Source organism: Panthera uncia (assembly GCF_023721935.1).
Source record: "Panthera uncia isolate 11264 chromosome C1 unlocalized genomic scaffold, Puncia_PCG_1.0 HiC_scaffold_4, whole genome shotgun sequence".
In the NCBI taxonomy this organism is placed as follows: Eukaryota; Metazoa; Chordata; class Mammalia; order Carnivora; family Felidae; genus Panthera; species Panthera uncia.
Genome location: NW_026057585.1, coordinates 78,419,497 through 78,443,954, shown reverse-complemented (window position 1 = coordinate 78,443,954; position 24,458 = coordinate 78,419,497). Strand labels below are relative to the sequence as shown.

General features: G+C 48.7%; 1 protein-coding gene across 1 annotated transcript in view; it reads right to left on the bottom strand.

Moving 5' to 3' along the window:
- Nucleotides 1-368: 368 nt before the first annotated feature.
- Nucleotides 369-24,458, bottom strand: part of DLGAP3 (DLG associated protein 3) — a 41,465-nt gene continuing 17,375 nt past the window's right edge. Inside the window, exons 5-11 of the mRNA XM_049618732.1 lie at nt 23,204-23,417; nt 22,607-22,920; nt 22,190-22,275; nt 3,706-4,190; nt 2,679-2,770; nt 2,304-2,447; nt 369-1,575 (exon numbers count right to left, since the gene is read on the bottom strand). Coding sequence (XP_049474689.1) covers nt 1,357-1,575; nt 2,304-2,447; nt 2,679-2,770; nt 3,706-4,190; nt 22,190-22,275; nt 22,607-22,920; nt 23,204-23,417 — 1,554 coding nt within the window. The 3' untranslated portion in view covers nt 369-1,356. The remainder of the gene's footprint in view (nt 1,576-2,303; nt 2,448-2,678; nt 2,771-3,705; nt 4,191-22,189; nt 22,276-22,606; nt 22,921-23,203; nt 23,418-24,458) is intronic.

The following is a 24,458-nucleotide window of genomic DNA, read 5'->3' as shown; positions in this document are numbered from 1 at the left end:
TGGACGGGTCACTGAACCTGTCCGGGGTTTCAGCTCTCTCACCTGTCATAAGGATGAGCTCTATGCATGTAAATCGCTCTCCCCCTGCCTGACCCGGAGCAAACATCCCATAAACATTAGCCATCACTACCAGGTCTGGGTTTCTTCTTAGCTTCCCAGGAAAGTTCTGTTGCCCCCCCCCCAGCACCCCCCCACCAAAGTGCCCACCCAGAGGAGGCATCAGAAAAATGTGACAACACTAAATTGAATAATGTTTCTGCTGCTGATCAGTAGTGAGTGGAACAGAGGGAACACCGGACCCTTCGGGGAAGGGAAACCAATATCCATCCATGTCTAAGAATAACAGCAAACCCTGTTTATTGAGCGCAGGCCTGCCGGTGAACCAGGCTTTGGACTCTGGGCTGCCCTGTTGGTGGAGGGAAGCCTGGGAGCATTGAGAGGCAGAGAAATGGACTAAACTAGGAGGAAGAGTGAGGAGGAAACCCTTCTTCACTGCCCCCGGGCCCCTCCAGTAGGGCTCAGATCCTTCGCAGCCACCAGGGGGCCGAATCCCCTTTGCCCCAGCTGGCTCAGGCGACTGGGCTCTCCCCATATCAAAAGAGCGGCTACCGGCCTCCCCTCCCACCACCCACTTCCCGACCACCCCCGGCTCCCATGCACGGGGCAGAGGTGGCTCCTTCTGGAGAGAGCAGCCGGCTCGAGTGCAGTTCTGCCGTTTTATTTTTCCTGGGATACTCAAGGGGATGTGGGAACAGCCACAGGTGTGGTGAAGGGAAGCCCCGTCTCCCCTCCCCAGCAGCTGGGAAAGGGGAGAGGCCCAGGCGCCCTGGTCCTGGGTTGGTCCAGCCACTGTGGTCCCTGGGCCCGGTGGGCTGAGGGCTGAGGGTGGAGCCCCTGGGAGGGTGGGGCAGGCTCCTAGGTGGGGTTCGGGATTCTTCATAAAAAGCCACGAAGCTTGATCCCCACGAAGCCCAGCCCCGCGGGGTGGGGGGAGGGGTGGGGGGGACGCAGAGCCCAGATGGGGGACCCGGCCCGGCCTGGCCCGTGGGGGGTAGTAATGGCAGAGATGGTGCCCGTGGGGAGGAGGTGGGGACGAAGCGTCGGACCAGGAGGGAGGGGAGTCCAGGTGGGGGCGCAGGGCGGAGAGGCACGGCCCCCAGCCCAGCCCGGGCGCCTTCGCGTGGGGTCAGGAAGGTAAAAAACCCACGAGAGTGTGACGGGCAGGAGGGGCCGGGGCGTGCGGTGCCGGCGGGGCGGGCGCACGGGGCGGCCCGCGTTCACAGTGACCTCGACGCTGGGTGTACAGTACGGGTAGAAAACCGCGGGCCCGGGCCCAGGCTGGGCGGGCCGGGCCGGTCACAGCCTGGTCTGGGCCTCGGGGATGTAGATCTCGATGCTGTCGGCGCTCTCTGTGGCCGAGCTGTGGCGGAAGGAGGCGGCGCGCTTGGCCGCCAGGAGCCGCTTGCGCGCTTCCTGCCGCTGCCGGTCCACCGAGTCCAGGGAGCGCTCCTTCACCGGCACGCCCCGGCCCCGCGAGGGCTTCTTTGGTATCGGCGGAGGGACCTTCTTCTCCTCCTGCCGGGAGAGGGGGCGGCGGCTCAGTCTGGAGGTCGGGGTCCCCCCACCCCCGATCCCCAGCTCACGCTCCCGCCTCCCGTGGGACTGACACCAGGCTCCCGCGCGGGAGAACCGTCTGAAGGCGTCGCCACCGACGCCGGCCAAGAAGTCCCGGGGGTGCTTGCGGCAAGGTCAAAAGCCACTTTTCATTAAAAATTAGGAAACCGGGCGCCCCCTGGTGTCGCCGTTCGCGACTACTCGCATCAGAGCGCTCGCTCCTCCGAGACGGTGGGAAGTGAGCGATATCCCCCCAGTCGGGAGGAGTGCGGCTTCCCTGACTCGTGCAAGGAAATGGGGGTTCGCTACTAGACGTCTGGGCCTCATCACAGACAACCTCTAGTGAAGTGAGGGCTGACGGGCCCGCCAAGGTCCCCGCTGTGCCTAGGTCCAAGCTAAGGGCAGTCTGGAATTTCGCTCCTCTGTTTCTTCAAACTACAGCTGGTCCTAGGCGGCTGCAGCCACCTCGGGGCTCTGGCAGCTCAGGCAGTGATGAGCACAGGGCCAAGCAGATGGCAGTGACCAAGAGTGGGATCATATTGAAAGAAGATGGTCACCATCACCTGTCCAGGACTGCCTTTGCTCCCTGTGAATGTCCTCTGTTCGCCTGCCTCTCCCCACAACAGGTCTGTCTGGGGAAGGGCATTTTCCAGAGTCTGTCCTTTTGGCTTGAAGGGACTCTCCCCTACCTTAGGCTCCAGGAGTTTCCAGCTGTTGGCCTTAAGTTGCTGTAGCTCCAGGAACTTGAGGGTCACATCCTCGATAGAGAGCTGCAGGAGATCCCAAAAACCCGCCAGGTCCTGGAAGGTGGGCACGGGGAACGCAGTGGGGTCCTTTAGTGGAGAGAGACAGACGAGAGGCAGCCAGTCAGGAAGATCTGTGCCCCAGCCAGGACCAGAGAAAGCCCCATCCACCCTCACTGTCAGGAAGTTCAACCTGGGACAGTGGGGTGGGGGGATGAGAGACAGGGAGACAAGAGCGAGCCCAGGCCTCTCCCTGTTGGGCACAAACACGTACCTCCAGGCATACGCACACCTGGTAGGCTCTAGCCCATGGGCACTCACCATGCTTTGCTGACACAGCCGGAAGAACTGCTGAACTTTCTGGGACAGGAGAAGTTGTGTACTGCCCACGGCACTGCGGATCTTCTCCAGGACTGGAGAGCAGAAGGAGATTCAGGGAGGGGCCGGATGATTCTCCTTTCCCAGCCTCCAAGATGTCTGCCCTGAATGACTCAACCTTCCCTTATCTGGCACTCTCTGTCTGTCTGTCTCCTCCAGTCCCCTCCCCATCCCATCCTCAAGTTCCTAACAAACAGCTCCTACCCCGTTTCACCAGGCCAGCTGTATCCTCAGACACCAGTGTTTCTTCCTTCATACAACCTCCATTTCGTAAGCACCTATCCTCCTGTGTCTCTCTTCCCTCCCATGTCATGGAACAGACGGAAGCCAGCCCCAACCTGGCCCTTTAGGCTTAGCCAGGCACTAGCTCGATGACCACCATCGGTCGAATTTTGTCACTCATCAGTATAGGACTCCTTGGCTCATTAAGAATTATGGAAATTTTCATATGCCTGACTCTTCTTAGTCACTACTCCATAAATGTAGGGATTCTGACATATGACTGTCTCCCCTCGGATTTGCAGAGAAGGGCCATGGCTTCCCTCAGTCCAGGGCTGTGTCTCCTTCACCTAGGCCTCAGACAGTGATCTAACATCATGCACTGCCTTGCCCTCTGCCTTGAAGTATGGTCCCACTCGCTAGATCAGACCTGGACTCCCACACCAGCTCAGATGAGAACAGAGTCCCCTTGATCCCCATGGACTGGGTGACTTGGACTGGCAGCCATCTCCTAAGAGGCCCAGCTCCTTCATCTGGTCACTTTCCCTGTCCGACCTTGACCTCAGCCTCTGAAGCTGCTCCCCACTTCCTTCCAAGAGCTCCCAGCATGCCATGCTGCCAAGGGGAGACCTATGGAGGTCAACGTCCTCACAGAGGCACACTCAAGCCCAACCAGAGGGCCCCCCTGTTCCACGGCTCTCCGCCCACCCCCAGTGGTGATCTCTTTGCGCACACAGGGTCCCCCACTCACTCTCCTCCGGCAGCTCATAGTCCTCCGCCTCGCGCTCCATCTGCTGGCACCAGTGCTCCAGCTTCTCCACCTCCGCTCTCAGCATCTTGATGAACCACTCGCCATCCCGAGGGCAGGGGGACGTGCGGCCTGAGTCGGGGAGGCTACGTGAGCCGCGCTCCATCCAGGAGTCCCGACGGCTGGACCCGGGGCCAGGGGTGGGGGCAGGGGCAGGGCCTGGTGACCCATCGGTGGCCGGCGGCTCGTACGGCAGTGGGTAGCCCTCGCGGTAGGCCCACTGGCCCTGTGTGTGGACCGTGCGGAAGACTGAGTAGGTGGGGGCCCGGGGCCCGGGCTGGGGCTCAGAAGCGTGCCTCTGGAAGGAACGTCCGAACTGCAGGGCCTTGTCTTCTGTGGCCACTGTGGCCAGGCCAGCCAGGCCCTCCAGCTCCAGGTCTGCCTGCACACCCGCCGTCACACTGTTGGAGCGCTTGAACCTTGCCCGCCTGGTGAGAGAGGTGGCTGTCATCCCTGCCCCTTCCTGCTCTCATCGCCATCCTCACCCCCACCCCAGGCCCAAAGGAAAAGGAAGAAGAAAAGAAACCTACAATGTGATGGACACGAATCCACGACCTTGAACTATACTAGCCCTTGCAGGTGGGTACAGAATTCCTGTTGCACTGCCTCTGGACAGGGGTGGTATTCAGAATATTTAACAATCTGAACTCGGTGGGCAGAAAAGATGCTGGCATACAGCAATCAGGATGGACGCACCCAAAGTGCTTAGAGCACGGCCTTGCAGAAGCAAGGGGCAAAGCAGTAGGGCGAGAGAGGGACCAGGGTGGTGGCTCTTTACCAATGAACACAGAAACATTTCAGCATTTGGACAAACAGCATGCCTTTGCTAGTTTACAACAACTGCCCGGGTTTGTCTTCAGCCCTTCAGAAACGAGTAAACTAAGGCCCAGAGAGGCATTGGTCACCCAGCTACAAAACAGCTGAGCCAGGATTTGGACCCACGGCTGCTGGCTCCACAGCCCAAGCATCTCCCAGCACACCAGCTGCTGGAACATCAGGAAGAACTGCCTTGGAGCGGCCGGAGGGTGGGGGGAGCCTGCAGCTGAAAGGACTTCTCTAGGGAGCCCCACAGCTCAGCCCAGAGCCTGGCCAGACACAGTCAGCCAGTGCCAGTGGAGTTGAATTAAGTTGTTGGCAGGAATGACATAGGGCCTGGAAATTTCTTGTCTTTGAGTTAATATGCAAATCCTCTGCAAAACAGAAAGTCAGTTGGCTTTCTTCTGTTTCACCCCCTCCTCAGTTCAGAGTTCTTTCCTATGAAGAAGTCAGTAGCCTCTGAAGTGCATGGAGCTGGGGTCAGACAATGCTTGAAGAAGTGGGAGTCAGGAGATGTGGGGGTGGTGGGGAGGGGTGAACAGAAGTTTGACGTCTGGAAGTTTCCAGACCAAAAAAGAAAGACCCATATGTCCTAAGCTACCTCCACCCCATTACGGTCTAAAGAGAGGGGAACTTGGGGGACCAGCTCTAGGGACCCCTCAAGCTTCCCAGGAGTCTCCTCCAACCCCCACAACTTCAGCCTTCCTCTTGCTGCCCAGGCCTCCTCTCCCTGCCTGCCTTGCCTGCCTGCTTCCCTCCAGCTGGCGGGCTGCCTGCTGGGAGCCTGTTGCCATAGAAACCAGGCCCAGAAGGATGCTGCAGGACCCAGGAAAGAGAGATGCACTCATGTGCAGTCTCCAACAAGCCCTATGTCCCAACCCCCACCCAGAGAGACAGAGAAAGCAAGAACATATCCGCACTGCCTCCCACATGATCTTTACCCTGGCATCTGCTCTGTCCTGCCCTGGTCAAGATTTCTATCAGCCTCTGCCTTGATGTTGGACCAGACTCCTTTTAAGACACTTCCGTCTCCACTCAGCACAGCACCAAAGAGAAGCACTAGATGAGGAACCAGATCTGAGTTCTAACGCTGGCTTTGTTGCTGTGTGCCTTTGGGGAGTTACTCCCCTCCATCTAGTGTGTAAAATATATCATACAATATATGTAATTATACATAAGCATACATGCACACATACATCCTATATAAAATGATAGGAATGGACCAATAATCACTAAGGTACTTCCTCTCTCAAAAATTATACCTTGCATATTTTCAGATCAGGGGCCCAACATTCCCTCACCACTGAGGGAATGTTCCCTCCCTCCAATCCACTCAGGATTGGAGCAGTCTTCCTAAAGCTGATCTCTGCCCAGCTCATTCCCATGCCCCAAACTCTTCCATAGCTCCCCACTGCCAACAACATAAAGTTCAGGTTTCCTCTGCTGGCATTTCCCCAATGGTAGCATCTAGTCTGGAAGCAGTCCTCTTCTCTAACCTCACCGCCCCCTGCATTCTCCTTATTCCCCAAGTCAATTACACTGGCCCTGACTCTAAGCCTTTCTGAAATGGTCTCCCTCCTCCTCCTCCTCCTCCTCCTCCTCCTCCTCCTCCTCCTCCATCCCTCCCTGTCCATTCCCTACTCAAGTCATGTCTTCCTCTGTGAGCCTCCTGATTGCCCCCAAGACCATCCTCAGCACTGTATCTCCCTCAGCAGCCTTCTTGCATTTGGAGACAGCCCCCCCACTCCCCACCCCAAGTTCAGTTAAATTGTTCTCGGTTTCAGGTGAGAGTCTTGTGTGTCTAACTGAACTGTTGGGATGCACTTTCAAAATATCCATCTTGAATATTTCTGTGCCTCTGAGCTCCCGTTAACCTTTGGCTCCTTCAGAGCTCCAGCAGTTGCAAACCACACAGGTAAAGGTGGGGCTTACCCCAGTAAAAGACATTATTGAAGACCTGCCTTCCCTGTTTGCCTCCCTGGTACCCTCATGGAACATGGCTCTGTCCTTCAGCACCACTGGTGTGCTGCCTTTCACCTCTGAGGGGATCCTGAGAAGATTACATTCTGTCTTGATGGAAACAGGCCACATGGGCTGGAACAGAAGCTTGCATAAGTGCCCCAGGCTGCCTCAATGAAGCCTCTTCACCATGTCTACCTTGAGGAAGACCAAAAAAGTTAGAGCTTATGGGAATCCTAGAAGCACAGTCTTTACCAATACTCCCAGCAGGGGGCCAGAAAGTGGCAGAGTTTCAGCAGGAGTCAGTCAACCTTGTGCAAGTGGTATTTTTCTTTAATTTTTAAAAATATTTGTTTATTTTTGAGAGAGAGACAGAGACAGAGCACAAGCAAGAGAGGGGCAGAGAGAGGGAGACACAGAATCTGAAGCAGGCTCCGGGCTCCGAGCTTTCAGCACACAGCCCGACGCAGGGCTCAAAACCATGAACTGTGAGATCATGACCTGAGCCGAATTTGGTCGCCCAACCGACTGAGCCACCCAGGCACCCCGTGCAAGTAGTATTTAAAACCAGCAGTGTAAAGCACCTGGCTGGCTCAGTCAGTGGAGCATGCAGCTCTTGATCTGGGGGTTGTTAGGTTCAAGCCCCATGTGGGGTGTAGAGATGACTTAAGAATAAAATCTTTTAGGGGCGCCTGGGTGGCTGTCGGTTAAGCATCCAGCTTCAGTTCAGGTCATGGTCTCATGGTTCATGAGTTCGAGCTCCCCACCGGGCTTTGTGCTGACAGCTCAGAGCCTGGAGCCTGCTTCGGATTCTGTGTCTCCCTCTCTCTCTGCCCCTCCCCAACTCACTCTCTCTCTCTCTCTCTCTCAAAAAAAAAAAAAAAAAGAGTAAACATTTAAAAAAAGAAAAGAATAAAATATTTTTTAAAATTAAAAATAAAAATAGAGAATAAAACCAGCAGTGTGGGACATGATCACCTAAGAAAAGAGCAATGGAACAGAGATGCAAAGCTCTGGGGAACATGGACATTTCATGAGTGGATGGAGACAAGTGGATGCCCCAGAGGCATCTAAGCCACAGAGGAAGAGGAAGAAAACCAGGGGAGAGTCACCTAAAGGCAGAGAGAGGACAGAAGGGTCTCAAAAAGGAATGAGCAATTGACATGGAAAATACAGCCAGTTGAGAATTAAAAGTGTCTACTGATTTGGCAATATGGAAGCCTCGGGAGACCAGGGCAAGAGCCAGTTTGGTGGAGCATGGAGGCTGAGGCAGATGGCAGGAGGTTGTCAGGAGGTGGAGAAAACTAGGAAAGGCAATTCTTTCAAAAAGGTTAGTTGAGAAACGAGGAAGAGAGAAAACAGTATACCTTTAAGGGAGCGATATTTTGGCTATTTGTCAATTGTATCTCAATAAACCCGGGGGGAGGGGAAGAGAGGGATATTTTGTCTAGAATGGTTCTCCCATGCCATATCTTGACAGGAGAGAACCTACAGGGGAAGCAGCATAATGGTCAAAGAGGTCCACGTCCTAGCTCCTGGAACCTCTGAATAGGTTACCTTCTGTGGCAAAAGGGACTTTGCAGATATGGTTATATTAAGTATCTTGAGATGAGGAGAAAAGTCTGGATTATCCTGGTGTGTCCAATTTAATCACAAAGGTCCTTATAAGTGAAAGAGGGAGACTGGAAAGTCAGAACCAAAGGAGATGGGATGAGAGGATCAAGGCTGGAGTGATGTAATGTGGGGACTCAACCTGCCATTGTGGCTCTCTGAAGACAGAAGTGGGCTACAAGGCAAGGAATGTGGATAACCTCTATAAACCAGGAAAAAGTGACACAATGGATTCTTCCCAGAGCTTCCAGGAGTCCTGCCAATACCTTGATTTTAGCCCAGTGAAACACAGTTCAGACTTCTGACCCCTAGAAAAGTAATATAATAAAAATGTATTGCGGCACCTGGGTGGCTCAGTTGGTTAACTGTCCAACTCTTGATTTTGGCTCAGGTCATGATCTCACCATTCATGAGTCTGAGCCCTACATTGGGCTCTGCCAACGCTTCTCCCAAGCGAGAAGCCTGCTTGGGATTCTCTGCCACCCTCTCTCTCTGCCCCTCCCTCCTACTCACATGCATGTTCTCTAAATAAATAAATAAGTAAATAAGTAAGTAAATAAATACTTTAAAAAAAATTTAAATGTATTCTTCAATGCTGCTAAATCTGTGATAATTGATTATAGCAGCAATAGGAAACTAACACAACCTGTAAAGAAAAACTGATTGGAGAGGAAAGAGGCAGTAGTCAAAGGACCAAACATAAGGGCAATAAATAATAACTAACATGCTTTGAGCACTTAGTGTGTGCTAGACTTAGCATTTTGCATAAAAACATGCTAAGTCCTCAAAAACAGTCCCACGATAAGAGTGTCAGTATCATCCCTACTTACAGATGAGAATACTGAGGCTTAAAGAGAACAAGTGGCCTCTTAAGATTAGACCGTTATCGGGGTGCCTGTGTGGCTCAGCCAGTTGAGTGCCCAACTTTGGCTCAGGTCATGATCTCACAGTTTGTGAGTTCAAGCCCTGCGTTGGGCTCTGTGCTGACAGCTCAGAACCTGGAAACTGCTTCAGATTCTGTGTCTCCCTCTCTCTCTCTGCCCCTTCTCCCACTCATGCTCTGTCTCCATCTCTCTCTAAAAAATAAATAAACATTAAAAAAAATTGGGGGGGGAGGGCGCCTGGGTTGCTCAGTCAGTGAAGCATCTGACTTCAGCTTAGGTCATGATCTCACAGTTTGCGGGTTCGAGCCCCGCATCAGGCTCTGTGCTGACAGCTCAGAGCCTGGAGCCTGTTTCAGATTCTCTCTCTCTCTCTCTCTCTCTCTCTCTCTCTCTCCCTCTCTCTCAAATAAATGAACACTAAAAAAATGTTTAAAAAATTTTCCCATAAACATATGGCCAACTAATCTTTGACAAAGTAGGAAAGAATATCCAATGGAATAAAGACAGTCTCTTCAGCAAGTGGTGCTGGGAAAACTGGACAGTGACATGCAGAAGAATGAACCTGGACCACTTTCTTACACCATACACAAAAATAAACTCAAAATGGATGAAAGACCTAAATGTAAGACAGGAAGCCATCAAAATCCTCGAGGAGAAAGCAGGCAAAAACCTCTTTGACCTTGGCCGCAGCAACTTCTTACTCAACATGTCTCCAGAGGCAAGGGAAACAAAAGCAAAAATGAACTATTGGGACCTCATCAAAATAAAAAGCTTCTGCACAGCAAAGGAAACAATCAGCAAAACTAAAAGGCAACTGACAGAATGGGAGAAGATATTTACAAATGACATATCAGATAAAGGGTTAGTATACAAAATCTACAAAGAACTTATCAAACTCAACACCCAAAAAACAAATAATCCAGTGAAGAGATGGGCAAAAGACATGAATAGACACTTCTCCAAAGAAGACATCCAGATGGCCACCCAACACATGAAAAAATGCTCCAAATCACTCATCATTAGGGAAATACAAATCAAAACCACAATGAGATACCACCTCACGCCTGTCAGAAAGGCTAACATTAACAACTCAGGCAACAACAGATATTGGCGAGGATGCGGAGAAAGAGGATCTCTTTTGCACTTCTGGTGGGAATGCAAGCTGGTGTAGCCACTCTAGAAAACAGTATGGAGGTTCCTCAAAAAATTAAAAATAGAACTACCCTACAATTGCTCTACTAGGTATTTATCCAAGGGATACAGCTATGCTGTTTCGAAGGGGCACATGCACCCCAATGTTTCTAGCAGTGCTATCGACAATAGCCAAAGTATGAAAAAGCCCAAATGTCCATCGATGGATGAATATATACCAAGAAGATGTGGTGTATATATATATATATATAATGGAATATTACTCAGCAGTCAAAAAGAATGACCTCTTCCCATTTGCAACTACATGGATGGAACTGGAGGGTATTATGCTAAGCGAAATTAGTCAGTCAGAGAAAGACAAATATCCTATGACTTCACTCATATGAGGACTTTAAGACATAAAGCAGATGAACACAAGGGAAGGGAAGCAAAAATATAAAAACAGGGAGGGGGAAAAACATAAGAGACTCTTAAATATGGAGAACAAACAGAGGTTACTGGAGGAGTTGTGGGAGGGGGGATGGGCTAAATGAGTAAGAGGCATTAAGGAATCTACTCCTGAAATCATTGTTGTACTATATGCTAACTAACTTGAATGTAAATTAAAAAATAAATAACAATTCAAAACAATTTTTTTAAAGATCAAAAACAATTTTTAGTACAGTCTGGTTGTGGAGAACAGCTCTTACAGCAGTACACTCCATTGCCTCCCCAGGATTGTGGGAGAGGGGCAGCTTTAATCAGGAAGAGGAGTGCCCTAACCTCAGGCAGGACTGATGGCAGAGGAGGGGAGGGATGCAAATAGGTGGGGGTCGGTGCAGAAGTGGAGAGAGGTCCCACAGATGACCCCAATCATTACAATGAAGTGAGTGGGCTGGATATTTGGGGGTGGGGGGGTCGGGGGAAGAAATGTGAATGAGCAGCTTTAGGGGGACGCGGCCCAGCAAAGTGGCTAAGCGCATGCTCCCTGGAGCCAGACTGCCTGGATCCAAAACTCAGCTCTACAGCTTGTGCCTCAGTTTCCTTGTCTATCAATGAGAATGATCACAGGATTCTGGTGAGATAATATATGTAAAGAACTTAGAACAGCACCTGGCCTACCCATTGTAAGCGTTAGCTATTGTATGGAGAGGCAGGGAGGTTTATAGCTCTCACTGAAAAGAAAGGGAGCTAGACAAATACAATAGTGGGAATGTAGCACTGAGAACCCAGTGAGGGATTGTAGTTATTAATTATTGTGATTGCTGCTGATCACTTCCATCTGTTCTCACAGGGCATTCTGAATAAAACCTCTTTTGTACTCCAAAGCACATTGTATTATAGTTAGTTATTTGCATTTCTGTCTCCCTTATAAATAGAGCCATTCCTCACATGAACGTTGGCTGAGTGGTTGGTTGGTTGGTGGATGGGTGGGTGGGTGGGTAGGCTGGTTGGAAGGAAGGATGGTAGAGACCACTAATCATCCCCCAATATCCATCCTCCCTTTCTTCCTTAGTAATAGAATACCACAGTTTTAAGCTGGACACATGGCCACTTTGAATAACGATTCTCTTACCAGTCTCCCTTGCAGCTAGGGATAGCCATATAGCTAAGGTCTAGCTCACAGGATATAAGCAGAAGGGGTATGTGCAACTCCCAGGAAATGTTCTTAAAAGGAAAATGTACCCTTCTTTGTTCCTTCCTCCTCCCTGCTGACTGGAATGCAGATGTGATGGCTGGACTCAAGCAGCCATCTGGGAATATGAGATGGAAGCCAAGTGCTAAGGATGGAGAAGTAATGAGATAGAAGAAGCCTGGGTCCCGACACTGCACAGCACCTACCAGCTCTCAACCTAATCTCTCTAGACTTCTTGTAAGCAAGAGGAAAATAAACTTCTGTCATACTGGGGGTTTTCTGGAACTTACAGCCAAACCTAATCCTAACTCTAACAGATGAATTTTCAGTCCAGGGCTTATGTCCCTACTTAATTCTGTTCTTGGCAGTATTTGCTGTGGTCTCACCAATAGCTGTAAACACAGGATATAAACTGGCTTCAGTTGTGAATCATCACTACTTCTTAACAATGCCTGTCACAATATTTTCTCCCCAAGCTTTTTTTTTTTTAATTTTTTTTTTTTACACTTTATTTATTTTTGAGAGAGAGAGACAGAGCACAAGTGGGGGAGGGGCAGAGAGAGAGAGAGAGAGAGAGAAAGAATCCGAAGCAGGCTCCAGGCTCTGAGCTGTCAGCACAGAGCGTGATGCGGGGCTCGAACCCACAAACCGTGAGATCATGACCTGAGCCAAAGTCGGACATTTAACTAACTGAGCCACCCAGGCGCCCCATCTCCCCAAGCTTTTTAACAAGGTTGAGGAAGCCTCCCCCCTCGAGCTCTTTGGGGTGACAATGATCACATTCCTGATGATTCTGGAAGTTGTTACATGGTTACTTCAGGGAGACATTTCTACTGTGATTCTCTAAGGGATAACACAAAGGGCTCTGGGAAGAAACTGGTTTATCCCAAGAGACACCGCGTCCAAGGAATGCTCAGCATTCAGGAGTTGTCAAGAGGTTTTGCCAGGAGTATTTGGCAGCAGGCTGGCGGGGGTGTAAGGAGGGAACTGGGCAGGGAGGGGGAAGGGCACTGACATTTCAGCAAGGTACACCTATTGTACTGGCTCCCTCTCTGAGAAAGCAGCTAAAGGCTTATACATATCATCAATCAGGGGCCTTGAGTCCACCACCCCAACCTGGGGACTAAGACAGTAACAGGTGGGGCCAAGGTAGGAGATTTAAGAAGAGCAGTTAAAGACTGAGGAATGGAGGCCGCATCCACATCCAGGGCTTGTGGTCAATCAGCAGTGCATTGCTTTCGCATGACTGCTCTGGGAGTACAAATTCATGAGGATGGAAACTTCCTTCCCAGGGCTCAGGGGCTTCTATTCTTTCAGTACATGCCATTCCCAAGGCCCCAAAGTCAGAAATTACCATGATGCTAAGGAAAGGGGGGGGTGGGGGGGGTGGGGGGGGAGGGGGCTGCCTTCCTCCCATAGAGTTCTCCAGGTGGCCCTGTTTGGGCACAACTGGGTATAAGTAGGGTTGTTAGATAAAATACAGGAGCCCCTGTTGAATTTGAATTTCAGATAAATAACAGGTAATTTTTTAGTATATTTCATGCAATTTGGGGGAACTCCATATACTAAAACCTCTTCATCGTTTATCTGACAACCAGACTTAACTGAGCATTCTGGTGTTTTTTCTTTATTTTGTTTTCTTTTTGTTAAATCTGGAATTTAAGATAAGCTCTTAATAGGAAGATCTACTGGTAAAAGATAGGAGGGGATTCCCATAGTTAGAGTTTGAAGCAAAACTCATATGGTTTCTATGTTCTTAAAGGGCCCCAGGAATAGTCTTCTAACATTTAGCAAGGTCATGTAATACATTCTTTTTTTATGTTTATTTTTATTTTTGAGACAGAGCATGAGTAGGGGAGGGGCAGAGAGAGAAGGAGACAAAGGGTCCGAAGAAGGTTCTGTGTGCTGACATCAGCGAGCCCATTATGGGGCTCAAACTCATGAACTATGAGATCAAGACCTGAGCTGAAGTCAGACACTTACCCAACTGAGCCACCCAGGCATCCCCGTGCATTCTTTTTTTTTTTTAACGTTTATTCATTTTTGAGACAGAGAGACAGAGTGTGAGTGGGGGAGGGGCAGAGAGAGAGGGAGACACAGAATCCGAAGCAGGCTCCAGGCTCCGAGCTGTTAGCACGGAGCCCGACGCGGGGCTCGAACCCACGAACCGTGAGATCGTGACCTGAGCTGAAGTCAAGCACTTAACCGCCTGAGCCACCCAGGTGCCCTCCCATGCATTCTTTTATCCTGGCCTAGAGTATGCTGGGTCTGGGTAGACAGGTGCTGTAGGATGCCCTAAAACAGCCCTGGTAACTGTTTCTTAAGTATGCTCCCTCCCACCACAGGGACTTAGCACATACTGTTCCTTCTGCCTAGAACACTCTTATCTCCCACTTTCACCTAGTTAAATTGTATTAACCATTCATCGAGATCTCTACCCAAATGTCACTTCCTCAGGAAAGCCACGCCAAACCCTGACTAGGTCAAAGCCCCCTACAATACACTCTCAACTGTGCACATACCTCTCCTTTGTGGCACCACCACAGCTGTACTTCTACATCATTTATGAGCTACTTAGATTTAACATGGCAGTATGCTTCACAGGGCAGGGGCTGTCTGGTTCCACTTACCTTTGTATCCTCAGTGCCTAGCATAGTACTTGACAAATAATAGGGGTCTAATAAATGTCTGTGGACAAATGAATCTTAGTTGGGGGTGCAGCAGAGATGGAACTGGAGAAGCACCCACAGCCACCCATCCCTGTGTAGTTCTAAGCCAAGTCACCACGGATATGGGCAACTGGAAAAACCCACTGACAACAGGTCTAAGGGGCAATAAATCTGAACTCTTCACCCAACAGGTTGGCAGGGAACACACTGAAAGGCAGAAGAGGAGAGACCTTTCCTTTCTGGCAATTTCTAAAACCAACGGGCAGAGAGAGATGACAGATACTGGGGCCAGTGAGACAGGAGTAAGAACAAGAGAGTCCAAGAAAATGGGGCGGCAGCAGGTGGGGGCTCCTGGATGTCTGCCTGGAAAGGCTGCTGGTAGTCATGGCTCGCTTTTATGTACCATTTGGGGCATGGTGTGTGGTAAGTCAGACTTAAAGTGCCAGGGACATAAGGGACAGAAAGGACAGTGCAGGTGGACAACTAAGGATGCCTGCAGCAGACAAGCAAGGGAGCCTGGCCAGAGAGATGCGCCAGATTTCTTCTCTCCCCACCTGTCACCCCCTTGGATTCCCAGCATGATCACCTGTCCCGGGCAATTCAGCTCTTTAGACATTTATCCAACACCTTCTCCCCCTCACCAGCTCACCCCACCAAGACCCCACGAATACCTACACAAGAGCAAGAAGGACCTCCCCTCAGCCTGTCCCTGTCCTTCCATGACTTTGCTCCAAAATGCTTCTCAAATTGGTCCGCTTCTCTCTGTATCTACTGCTATCAGCCTAGTCCAGACAACTGATCAATACGGCAGACTGAACTAACTTGAAAAGCTCCCACTCACACACACACTGAAACACAGAGAAATACTGGATAAAATAAAGCCAAACGGTGTTTCTGCTATAGTGCCAAGCTTGAAAATAGAAAGAGAGAAATCATCAGGTACTAGAGACAAAAAGGAAATTCAAAACCTAAGAAGTGAGAGGGAATCTAAGCCAAGTGAGCCACAGGAATAGTGGGCCAGACATATGCTAGAGGCTAGATGGTAATGCTCAGGGAGGAAGAGAGGAAAGCCCCCAAACCCGTGCATCCTGGGGAGCTGGAAGGAGACCCCATGTACAAAGCCAGCAGCCACGAAGGGTCATTTTACTTACAAACGTGGACTAGAAAATGCAGGTCATGCTTCAGAAATGTGGCCTGGAAGTCCGTTTTGTGTGTGGGTATGAGTTACAGTGAGTGCTAGCACTGAAATCCAGAAACCTCAAGAAGAGACATGGGCTCTACAACTGGTCCCAAGCTGAAGCAGTACTTCAGCACAGAAAACGCTGAACGCACGAGGACAGAGTGGGCAGTAACAAGTAATAGTGAACATGTAAGTTGGTCTAAAATATGCTGTAAATCTAAACTATTAGACCATGAAAGATACAAGAACAGCTGCTTTAGCAGAGTTTTTTTTTTTAAGGAGGTATAGTCAAAATACTAGACAAATACAACATGGAAGATGGGAAGAGGGAGTTAAGAAGGAAATTAAGGTGTTCCAAGCTTCTTGGTGTTTGCCCATGAAGGGTAGAAATACTCACTGGTTTTAGACTTTAGTAGAAAAATATGAAATTAAGTATATTTGCTAAACATTTGAGGAAAATCACTACTAAAATGTAAACTTCCAAAGCAGTAGAAGGAAAAAAGAAATAAAGTAAATTTGATCAGTTCAATAGAAGGCAGAGAAGTAGGAGAGGAGGAAAGCAAAGAAAAAGCATGACGGGGTGCCTAGCTGGCTCAGTCAATACAGCATGTGACTCTTGATCTCAGGGTCATGAGTTCAAGTCCCATGTGGGGCATCTATGCTTACTTTAAAAAAGAAAAAAGGTGGGGGGGGTGTAGAAAAGGCATTGTTAAAGAGATAAAAATAAATCCAAATAAATGAGTAATCAATATATATATATACATATATATATATATATATATGTATATGTATATATATAGAAATAGACTAAATACATCTACTAAATGTTAGCCCTACACTGTTTACAAGCAACAGATCTAAAAAGGATATAAGGAGGTTGAAAATCAAAGTATGAAAAAGGAGATTTTGGAAAATTAACCAAAAGAAAACAACCATAATGATAAAATCAAGCAAAATAGACGTCAAGGCAAAAAACTTTAGTGAGGATGATCAGCAGCCTATTTAATGATCAAAGGGGCAACCCACCAAGAAGACGTAACAATCATAAGCCTGAATACTTCTAAGTAGCACTCTCAAACTGAAGAAAAAACTAATAAAAGTACCAGGGAAAATGATACATCCACAATCATGGTGAGACATTTTTAATACAACTCTCTCAGACCTGGCTAAAAAATTTAAACAGAAATCAAAGCTAAACATTTGAAAAATATAATTTAGAAGTCTGACCATTTATATAATAAATGTATATATGAGAGAGGAAGTCTCAACAAATTTTAAGGAATAAAAAATATCATACAGAATGCATACTATTACCACATGCAGCAAATTTAGAAATTAGTAGTGGAAAGAGAGCTCCCCACCACCCCCCACAAAATAATTTGGAAACTAAAACAAAACAAAACAAAAACTTGTAAATAATTCATGGAATTCACAGGTGAAAAAGGAAATTATGATAAAAGTTACAAACTATTTAGAACTGAACAATAAAAATACTGCATCTCAAAATTTATGAAGTACAGTTATAGCAGCATAGTTAAAAGGAAAATTTATAGCCTTAAAAACCATGTTAAAAAATAAGAAATAGTGTTAAGGAACCTGTAAAAAAGTCACAGAAGATAGGAAAAAGAAAAATAATAACACAAAAGTAAAAAAAAAAAAAAAAAAAGGAAACATTAAAGATAAAAAAGAAAGAATAGAGATGCTAATGACCCAAAAGCTAGTTTTCTTAAAGACTGATAAAATATAACTTTAAGGGGCACCTGGGTGACTCAGCTGGTTAAGCATCTGGCTCTTGGTTTCAGCTCAGGTCATGATCTCCCGGTTTGTGAGTTTGAGCCCCACATCGTGCTCGGGATTCTCTCTCTCTTCCTCTCTCTCTCTGCGCCCCCCCCAAAATAAATAAATAACTTCTTCTAAAAATATATATATCTTTAAAATATATTAAAATGATAAACTATACAAACCTCAGACAACATTGATCAAGAAATAGAGATCGGACATACATATATGGTATTAGGAATGAAAAGAAGGGGCATAAGCTACAGATACAATAAAAACTTATAAAATTATAACACTATGACAAAGAATATTTGTGCCAAAAATGTTTTAAAACTGTCATTTTGGGGTGCCTGGGTGGCTCAGTTGGTTAAGCATCCAACTTCAGCTCAGGTCATGATCTCACAGCTTGTGGGTTCAAGCCCCATGTCAGGCTCTGTGCTGACAGTTCGGAGACTGGAGCCTGCTTCCGATTCTGTATCCCTCTCTCTCTGCCCCTCCCCCACTCATGCTCTGTTTCTCTCTCTCTCAAAAATAAATAAATGTTATAAAAAATTTTTTTAAACTTTTTTTTTTGTATAATGGCCCATTTCTTAGAAAAATATAAATCACCAAAACTGACTCAAGAAGAAAAAGAAAACCTGAATAGGTCAATAACCATGAAAGAAACTAAAGCTGTAGTTCAAAAAGTTTCTCCTAGCCCCAAAGGCATCAGGCCTAGATAGTTTTATGGGCAACTTTTACCAAAACGTTAAGAAATAGATAATTCCTACTTTACACAAATTGTTCCAAAGAACAGAACCACAGATAAGGCTTCCAAACTCATTTTAGGACTCCAGCATAACCTAAATGCCTGAACTGAATAACAACAATAAAGCAAAACCGTCATCTAATATCACTTATGAACACAGATATAAAAATCTTAAAGTAGGGGCACCTGGGTGGCTCAGTCAGTTGAGCATCCAAGTTCATCTCATGGTTCATGAGTTCGAACCCCATATCTCGCTCGCTGCTGTCAGCACAGAGCCCACTTCAGATCCTCTGTCCCCCATCTCTGCCCCTACCCCACTCACACTCTCTCTCTTTCTCTCTCTCAAAAATAAACCCAAAAAACATCTCAGGGGCGCCTGGGTGGCTCAGTCGGTTGAGCGTCCGACTTCGGCTCAGGTCACGATCTCGCGGTCCGTGAGTTCGAGCCCCGCGTCGGGCTCTGGGCTGATGGCTCAGAGCCTGGAGCCTGCTTCCGATTCTGTGTTCCCTCTCTCTCTGACCCTCCCCTGTTCATGCTCTGTCTCTCTCTGTCTCAAAAATAAATAAAGTTAAAAAAAAAAAAAACCATCTTAAAGTAGTAGCTATTCAAAAATCCAGTAATGTATATAAAAATAATACAGCAAGACTGTGACAAAAGCCACTAGAGTTCCGTATGTCCATTCTTCTCTTTGTCTTTAGCCAGAAGAACCCTGATTTTCAGCAATGTGCCCTGCTCGTTGTACATTGCTTCCCAACTGAGACTATACATCTCATAGCCTCCCTTGCAGCTAGATGCCACATGATGAGGTTTTAGCCAATGTGATGTACCTGAGCATGTCATATGTAATTTTCAGAAAGTCTTTTTTACAAGGAAGGACTGTGTCCCTCCTCTCTTCCTCCTTGGTACTTCTCAGAATACAGATAGGACTGGCTGGAGCTTGGGCATCAGCTCCTGGGAAGGAGGTGATGCACAGAGTGCAAGACCAGCAAGATAGAAAAAGCCTGGATCCTGACACTGCACTTCTACCTCCAGGCTTTTCTTTTTCTAAGTGAAGGAGAAATTCACTTAAGATACTATTGAGGTTCCAGGCACCTGAGTGGTTCTGTCAGTTCAGCGTCCGACTTTGGCTTAGGTCATGATCTTGCAGTTCACAAGTTCGAGCCCCGCACTGAACTCTCTGGTCAGCACAGAGCCCACTTTGGATCCTCTCTGTCTCCCTCTCTCTCTGCACTCCCTCAAAAATAAACATTAAAAAAATTTTTTTAAAGATTCTATTGAGGCTCTGCTACTTCCAGCAAAACTTAATCCAAACTGACAATAGCATCAAGCAGGGTTCATCCCAGGAATGAAATAATGGATCAACATGGAAAATCTATTAATATAATTCACATTACAGATGAAAGGAGAAAATCTATGATCATCCAAGTAGATTCTGAACAAGCATGCAATAAAATTCCAGCTCATTTTCTATTTAAAATAAAAATGAAACTTCTTAGCCAACTAGGAATAGAAGGGAATTTCCTTAACCTGATAAATAGTATCCACCTAAATCTGTACCAAACATCACCTTACTTGTGAGCAGGATTTGAGAAGATAACCACAGTGTCAGGAATGGGACAAGACTGCTATACTCCACAGTGAACTAGAAGTCCTACACAATGCATTATTGCAAGAAACAGAAATTAAAAGAATACAGATTTAAAAGAAATATCCTTATTTACAGAAGACATGACCAACTATATAGAAAATCCATCATGATTTTCAGACAAACTATGAGTCCTAATAAGAGACAGCAGCTAATCTGCTGAATACAAAAATCAACGTATAAAACTTTATAATCTTCCCGTGCACTGGTAGTGCCCAATTAGAAAATAAAATAGAAAAAAGAGGTCCTCTATGATGCAAAAGGCTATCACCTTTCTTCTGTATCAGGAAACATTCCTGCTTACTAGCCTCCCCATACTCACTATTATTTCCCTCAAATTCATTCTCCACTTAGCAGCTAGTGATCTTTTGTAAACACAAATTAGATCCTGTCATGCTTCTTTCACCTTTTAATGGCTACTCATTAGTTATAATTAAATTCCAGTTCTTTATCATGCCCGTGCTCTGCATGACCTGACCTCTGCCTATTCTCCAATCCACTCCCTCACCACTGCCCCATCTCGTTCCACACCAGCCCCAGAACCTTCTTTTGGTTCCTGATGCATGTCAAACTCTGTCCTGCCCAAGTGCCTTCACATATGCTATTCCCTCTTCCTGGTACCCTTCCACCAACAATCATCACCTGAGTATTCCCAGTCAATCCTTGAGTTACCCACTTACCCTAAATAAGATCCCTTCTCTCTTAGATTTTTTCTTTCATATTCCCACCATAACATGTAATAATATCCCATTACATATTACACCATAATGCATGATCATATTTCTTTCTGTGGAGTATTTATTCACTGCCTTGGTTCCCTTCCAAGCCATAACTTCTGTGAGGGCAAGACTCATGTCTTTGATGTTTCCATGAGCCTTTAATAGGAACAGTCATATAAGAGATGCTCAATGAGCATTTTCTGAATGAATGAATGAATGAATGAATGAATGAAAGTTTACTGATTTAGCCAGAATCTCAGTAGAATGTCTACTGCACTCTTCCCAGGATTCAGGCTTGTTAGGAAGAATAGGGGGACCCCCAGGGGTCTCACTGGATGAGGGACCAAGAAGCCTTATAAAGGAGTGAGTGTGGGTAGTGGGTTTGGTTGATGGTCCACAGAGCAGCATTAGAGTTGGGGGAAGAGTTCTGAACACAGAGCTGCCTCCCTCCATGACTCCTACCCCACCAATCAGGAACTCAGGTCATGGACTTGTGAATTGGGTTTGCCATAAAGTGCTCCTTTCCTGGGATCTTTGTGGAATATTAAGAGTTTGGAGGACAGTGGCTTTCAGGAGCAATGGAGGCAACAAGGCAGCTATTGATCACCCTTGGTGGAAGCATTTACAGCCTCAGGAGCATATGGAACTGCAGGGAGCTGGAGCGTGCATAAAGAAAACTGGTGCAGCCCACAGGAACCCCACGACTTGATCAGGCGCACACACACACACACACACACACACACACACACTACTCCCAGGGGTTCCCAGAAACAGCTAACAGAACTTTAGGGGAGGTCAAGAGGCCCAACAGTGGCAGCTAGGAACAGCTCAAGGGGCTGCTACTAAGACTCTAGCTTTATTCCTCTAGTGCGTATGGCCTGGACAACACAGATTACCATGAAACTCTTGCAGCCGCCGTACTTCGGGCCACTGGCCTGGTGGCATTGCAGCCCAGAGGGCAGATGGGCCACTGTGGCACTGCCACATGGTCATTAGAGAAAGCATCTTCCCATAGGGAGCCAACAACAGAGGGACTCCTCCCAGTATCCCCTCCAGAGCTGAATGCTAATTTTTCAGCTGGAAATTAAGGAAGCAGTGTTTCTGAGGCCACCTAATGCCAGAATAGTGGCTGCTGGTAACTCTACCATCTCAGGCATGTAATAGGTACCCCTGACTGGTTAAATGCTTGTGTGAGCCAAGTGAGGAGGAGTATTACATTTGCCAGAGGCCCCTGAGAGGCAATCTTCATGTTTATTTGTTTCTTTTTGAGCTCACATACTTGTACACCACAGGTCATAAGGAGGGATTAGGAAAATCCTGCTATCCCCTATAAAGGACAGTTGTTGGAGGCCTGCTCAGCACCTACCTGTTACCTCTCCCTACCAGCCCCTTCCTCCAACCACTCCTGTTGCCTCGGAACACCTGGGACAGGCACGGGTACAAGGAGAACTCACTTTAGATCTGATGGCTGCCCTGCTGACATCTCCGAGGGTAACCTCTGTGGCTGCCCAGACTCCTCCCCATTAGGAGGGCTCTAGTCGCAGTCCAGAAAGAGAGGGTGTGCAGGCAGACCGCACCAAAAAGGGCACTGTGCAGCCTCCTCTCCTCTTCTCCCCCAAGGAAGCCTGAGATAGCCCCACCCAGACCTACCTCTTGTCCTCTTCCACCTGAACACCAATGGAGTGGAACTCTCTTCGACTCCTGTTCTCCGTGTCCGAATCCGAGATAGTCTCCACCTGGCGGCAGGATAGCGGGAGTCAGTGGCCGGGGCTAGACAAGGGACACAAGCTCTCCCCAGGCAGAGGGGTGAGCAGAGGCTGAGCCCCAAGCCAGTGGGCAGATTCTGCAAAGACAATCTGACCCAACAAGAAAAGAGACCCAGGAGGTCAGAGGCATCGTACTGGCAACCAGTAGAGGCGATGGCTCCACGACAAGTGACAAGGGAGTGGGCCGGGACTGGTTGTAAGGGCCCTGTCGATGACCAGGCGCAGAGCAGACCAAGGAAAAGGTCAACCCATCCCCACCGGCCAGGGCCTGAGCTTGCTTCGGCGCCTCGTCCTGCCGTACCTGCACCCCAATGGACGGCCGCCACTTCCGCTGCCGCGCCAGGCTCCGCAGCTCCTCCCTGCCAGGAATGGTCTTGATGATGAGTGTAGGGGGCTTGGGGCTGGCCCGGGGTGGCACCGGAGCCAACTCCAGGGTGCGCGCGCCCATGGCCGGGCCGTCCAGCCCGTCCGCGGAGCTGCAGCGCCGGGCGGGGCCCTCGGCGGCCGTGAAGCTCTCGTGGGCGGAGTCGGTGCTGCTCTGGGCCGTGATGGAGATGCGGGGCGGGGCCTGGCTTCCCGGCGGGATGGGGGACGGGGCCTTTCTGAAGTTGAAGGCTGTGGCCGGAACGCAGAAACGCAGCGGGTGAGAAACTCGCGTCCCATCGGGTGTCTTGTGACCCACCGCCCCACACCCACGCGGTGCCCGAGGAGGCAGCAGGCACGCGTCCTCCAAGCGCTGCTATGTACAGAGCCGAGGCTTGTTCTCCCCATCATGCGGCCCAGAGAGGCAAGCCAGCTGCCCAAGATCACACAGCACAGCTGTGACTGGGGCCAGCGCCAGAGCCCAGGGCGCTCTCCAACCTAGGGCCGGGCGGGGGGGCAGAGAGGGCACACTCACAGGAGCCGGGCCTCCCTGAGACAGAGGCAGGGGCAGCAAGGAGGGGCAGGCAGTCGTCGTCTTGAGAGCAGCCGGCCTGGATGGCCCGGAGGTAGCTGTGGCTCCGCATGCGGAAACAGCCGGGCAGGTCCAGGGCGTCCACTGCCTGGGACTCGAGTTCCCCAAACACAGACCCGCACACGGCCTCCAGCTGCTGGTTCAGCTCCTCACTGAGCTGGGGGCAGGGGGTAGGGACGATAGTTACAGGGGTGCTGGGATGAAAGCGGGTGTCTCTGAGGCGCATTGCCTTAGGAATATATCTGGATCTGCAGAGACTGCCTCTGTGTGATACTGGGACGAAAAGAAACCCTCACTCTGTGCAAAGAAGGATTGAGGATCCTATGCCCTGTGCGGCTCTTCAGGCCTGCCTCCACTGTCTTGGGGTCTGTTCTTTACCCTACATACTTCTCCTTCCACCCCATCTATGCCTCTCCCGGACACCTGGGACCGCGTCATCTTTCTCTCCACCTACAGCCAGCCCCTCACATTTCTCTCACCTAACCCAGAGGGAGAGGACCAGGGACATCCACCCTCCTGCCCAGTATGGAGGTGGGGAACTGCAGGGAAGGCAGTGCGCGCCTTTTATTTTATTATTTATGATCCATTACATTACAAAACTGATTGCACCCTATAGAGATATATATACCATGGGGCAGGGCAGAAATTAATGGGTAAGTGATGGAGCAAAAGTTTTTGTTTTGATATTTTGTGGTACAGAATCCATGGTGGTTTAAAAAAAATTAAAGCAACTAAGAAAAAAAGCAAAACGAAAATTCTGTTCATGGAACCATGTCCCCTAGCACTGCACTAAGACTAAATGTACCGCAGAGATTGCAGCATCGTTTGTATTATATGAGAAAACTGGCACAAAGGAAAAATAAAGGTAGGTGGTCCAGGGATAAGTTCTACACCCAGAGCACAGGATGAGTACAAGTTTGACCCTGAGCTTCAGAGCAGCCAAAGCATCAAGGAGTGTAGCTTGCAGGTTGCCTGCAGCACAGGCTACAGAGCCAGACCCGCCTGGACTCAGATGTTGGCTCTGCACCTTCCTAGCACTAACTACTTAAAGCTTTGGGGCCTCAGTTTGATCACCTGCCCAATGAGAATGATAATGGTACCATCTTCATGGGGATACTTAGGGGACTCAAAGAAAAACATGTGGGGCATTTGGTGCAGGTACTGGTACATCCTAAGCCTTCAGTGGATGACATGTGAA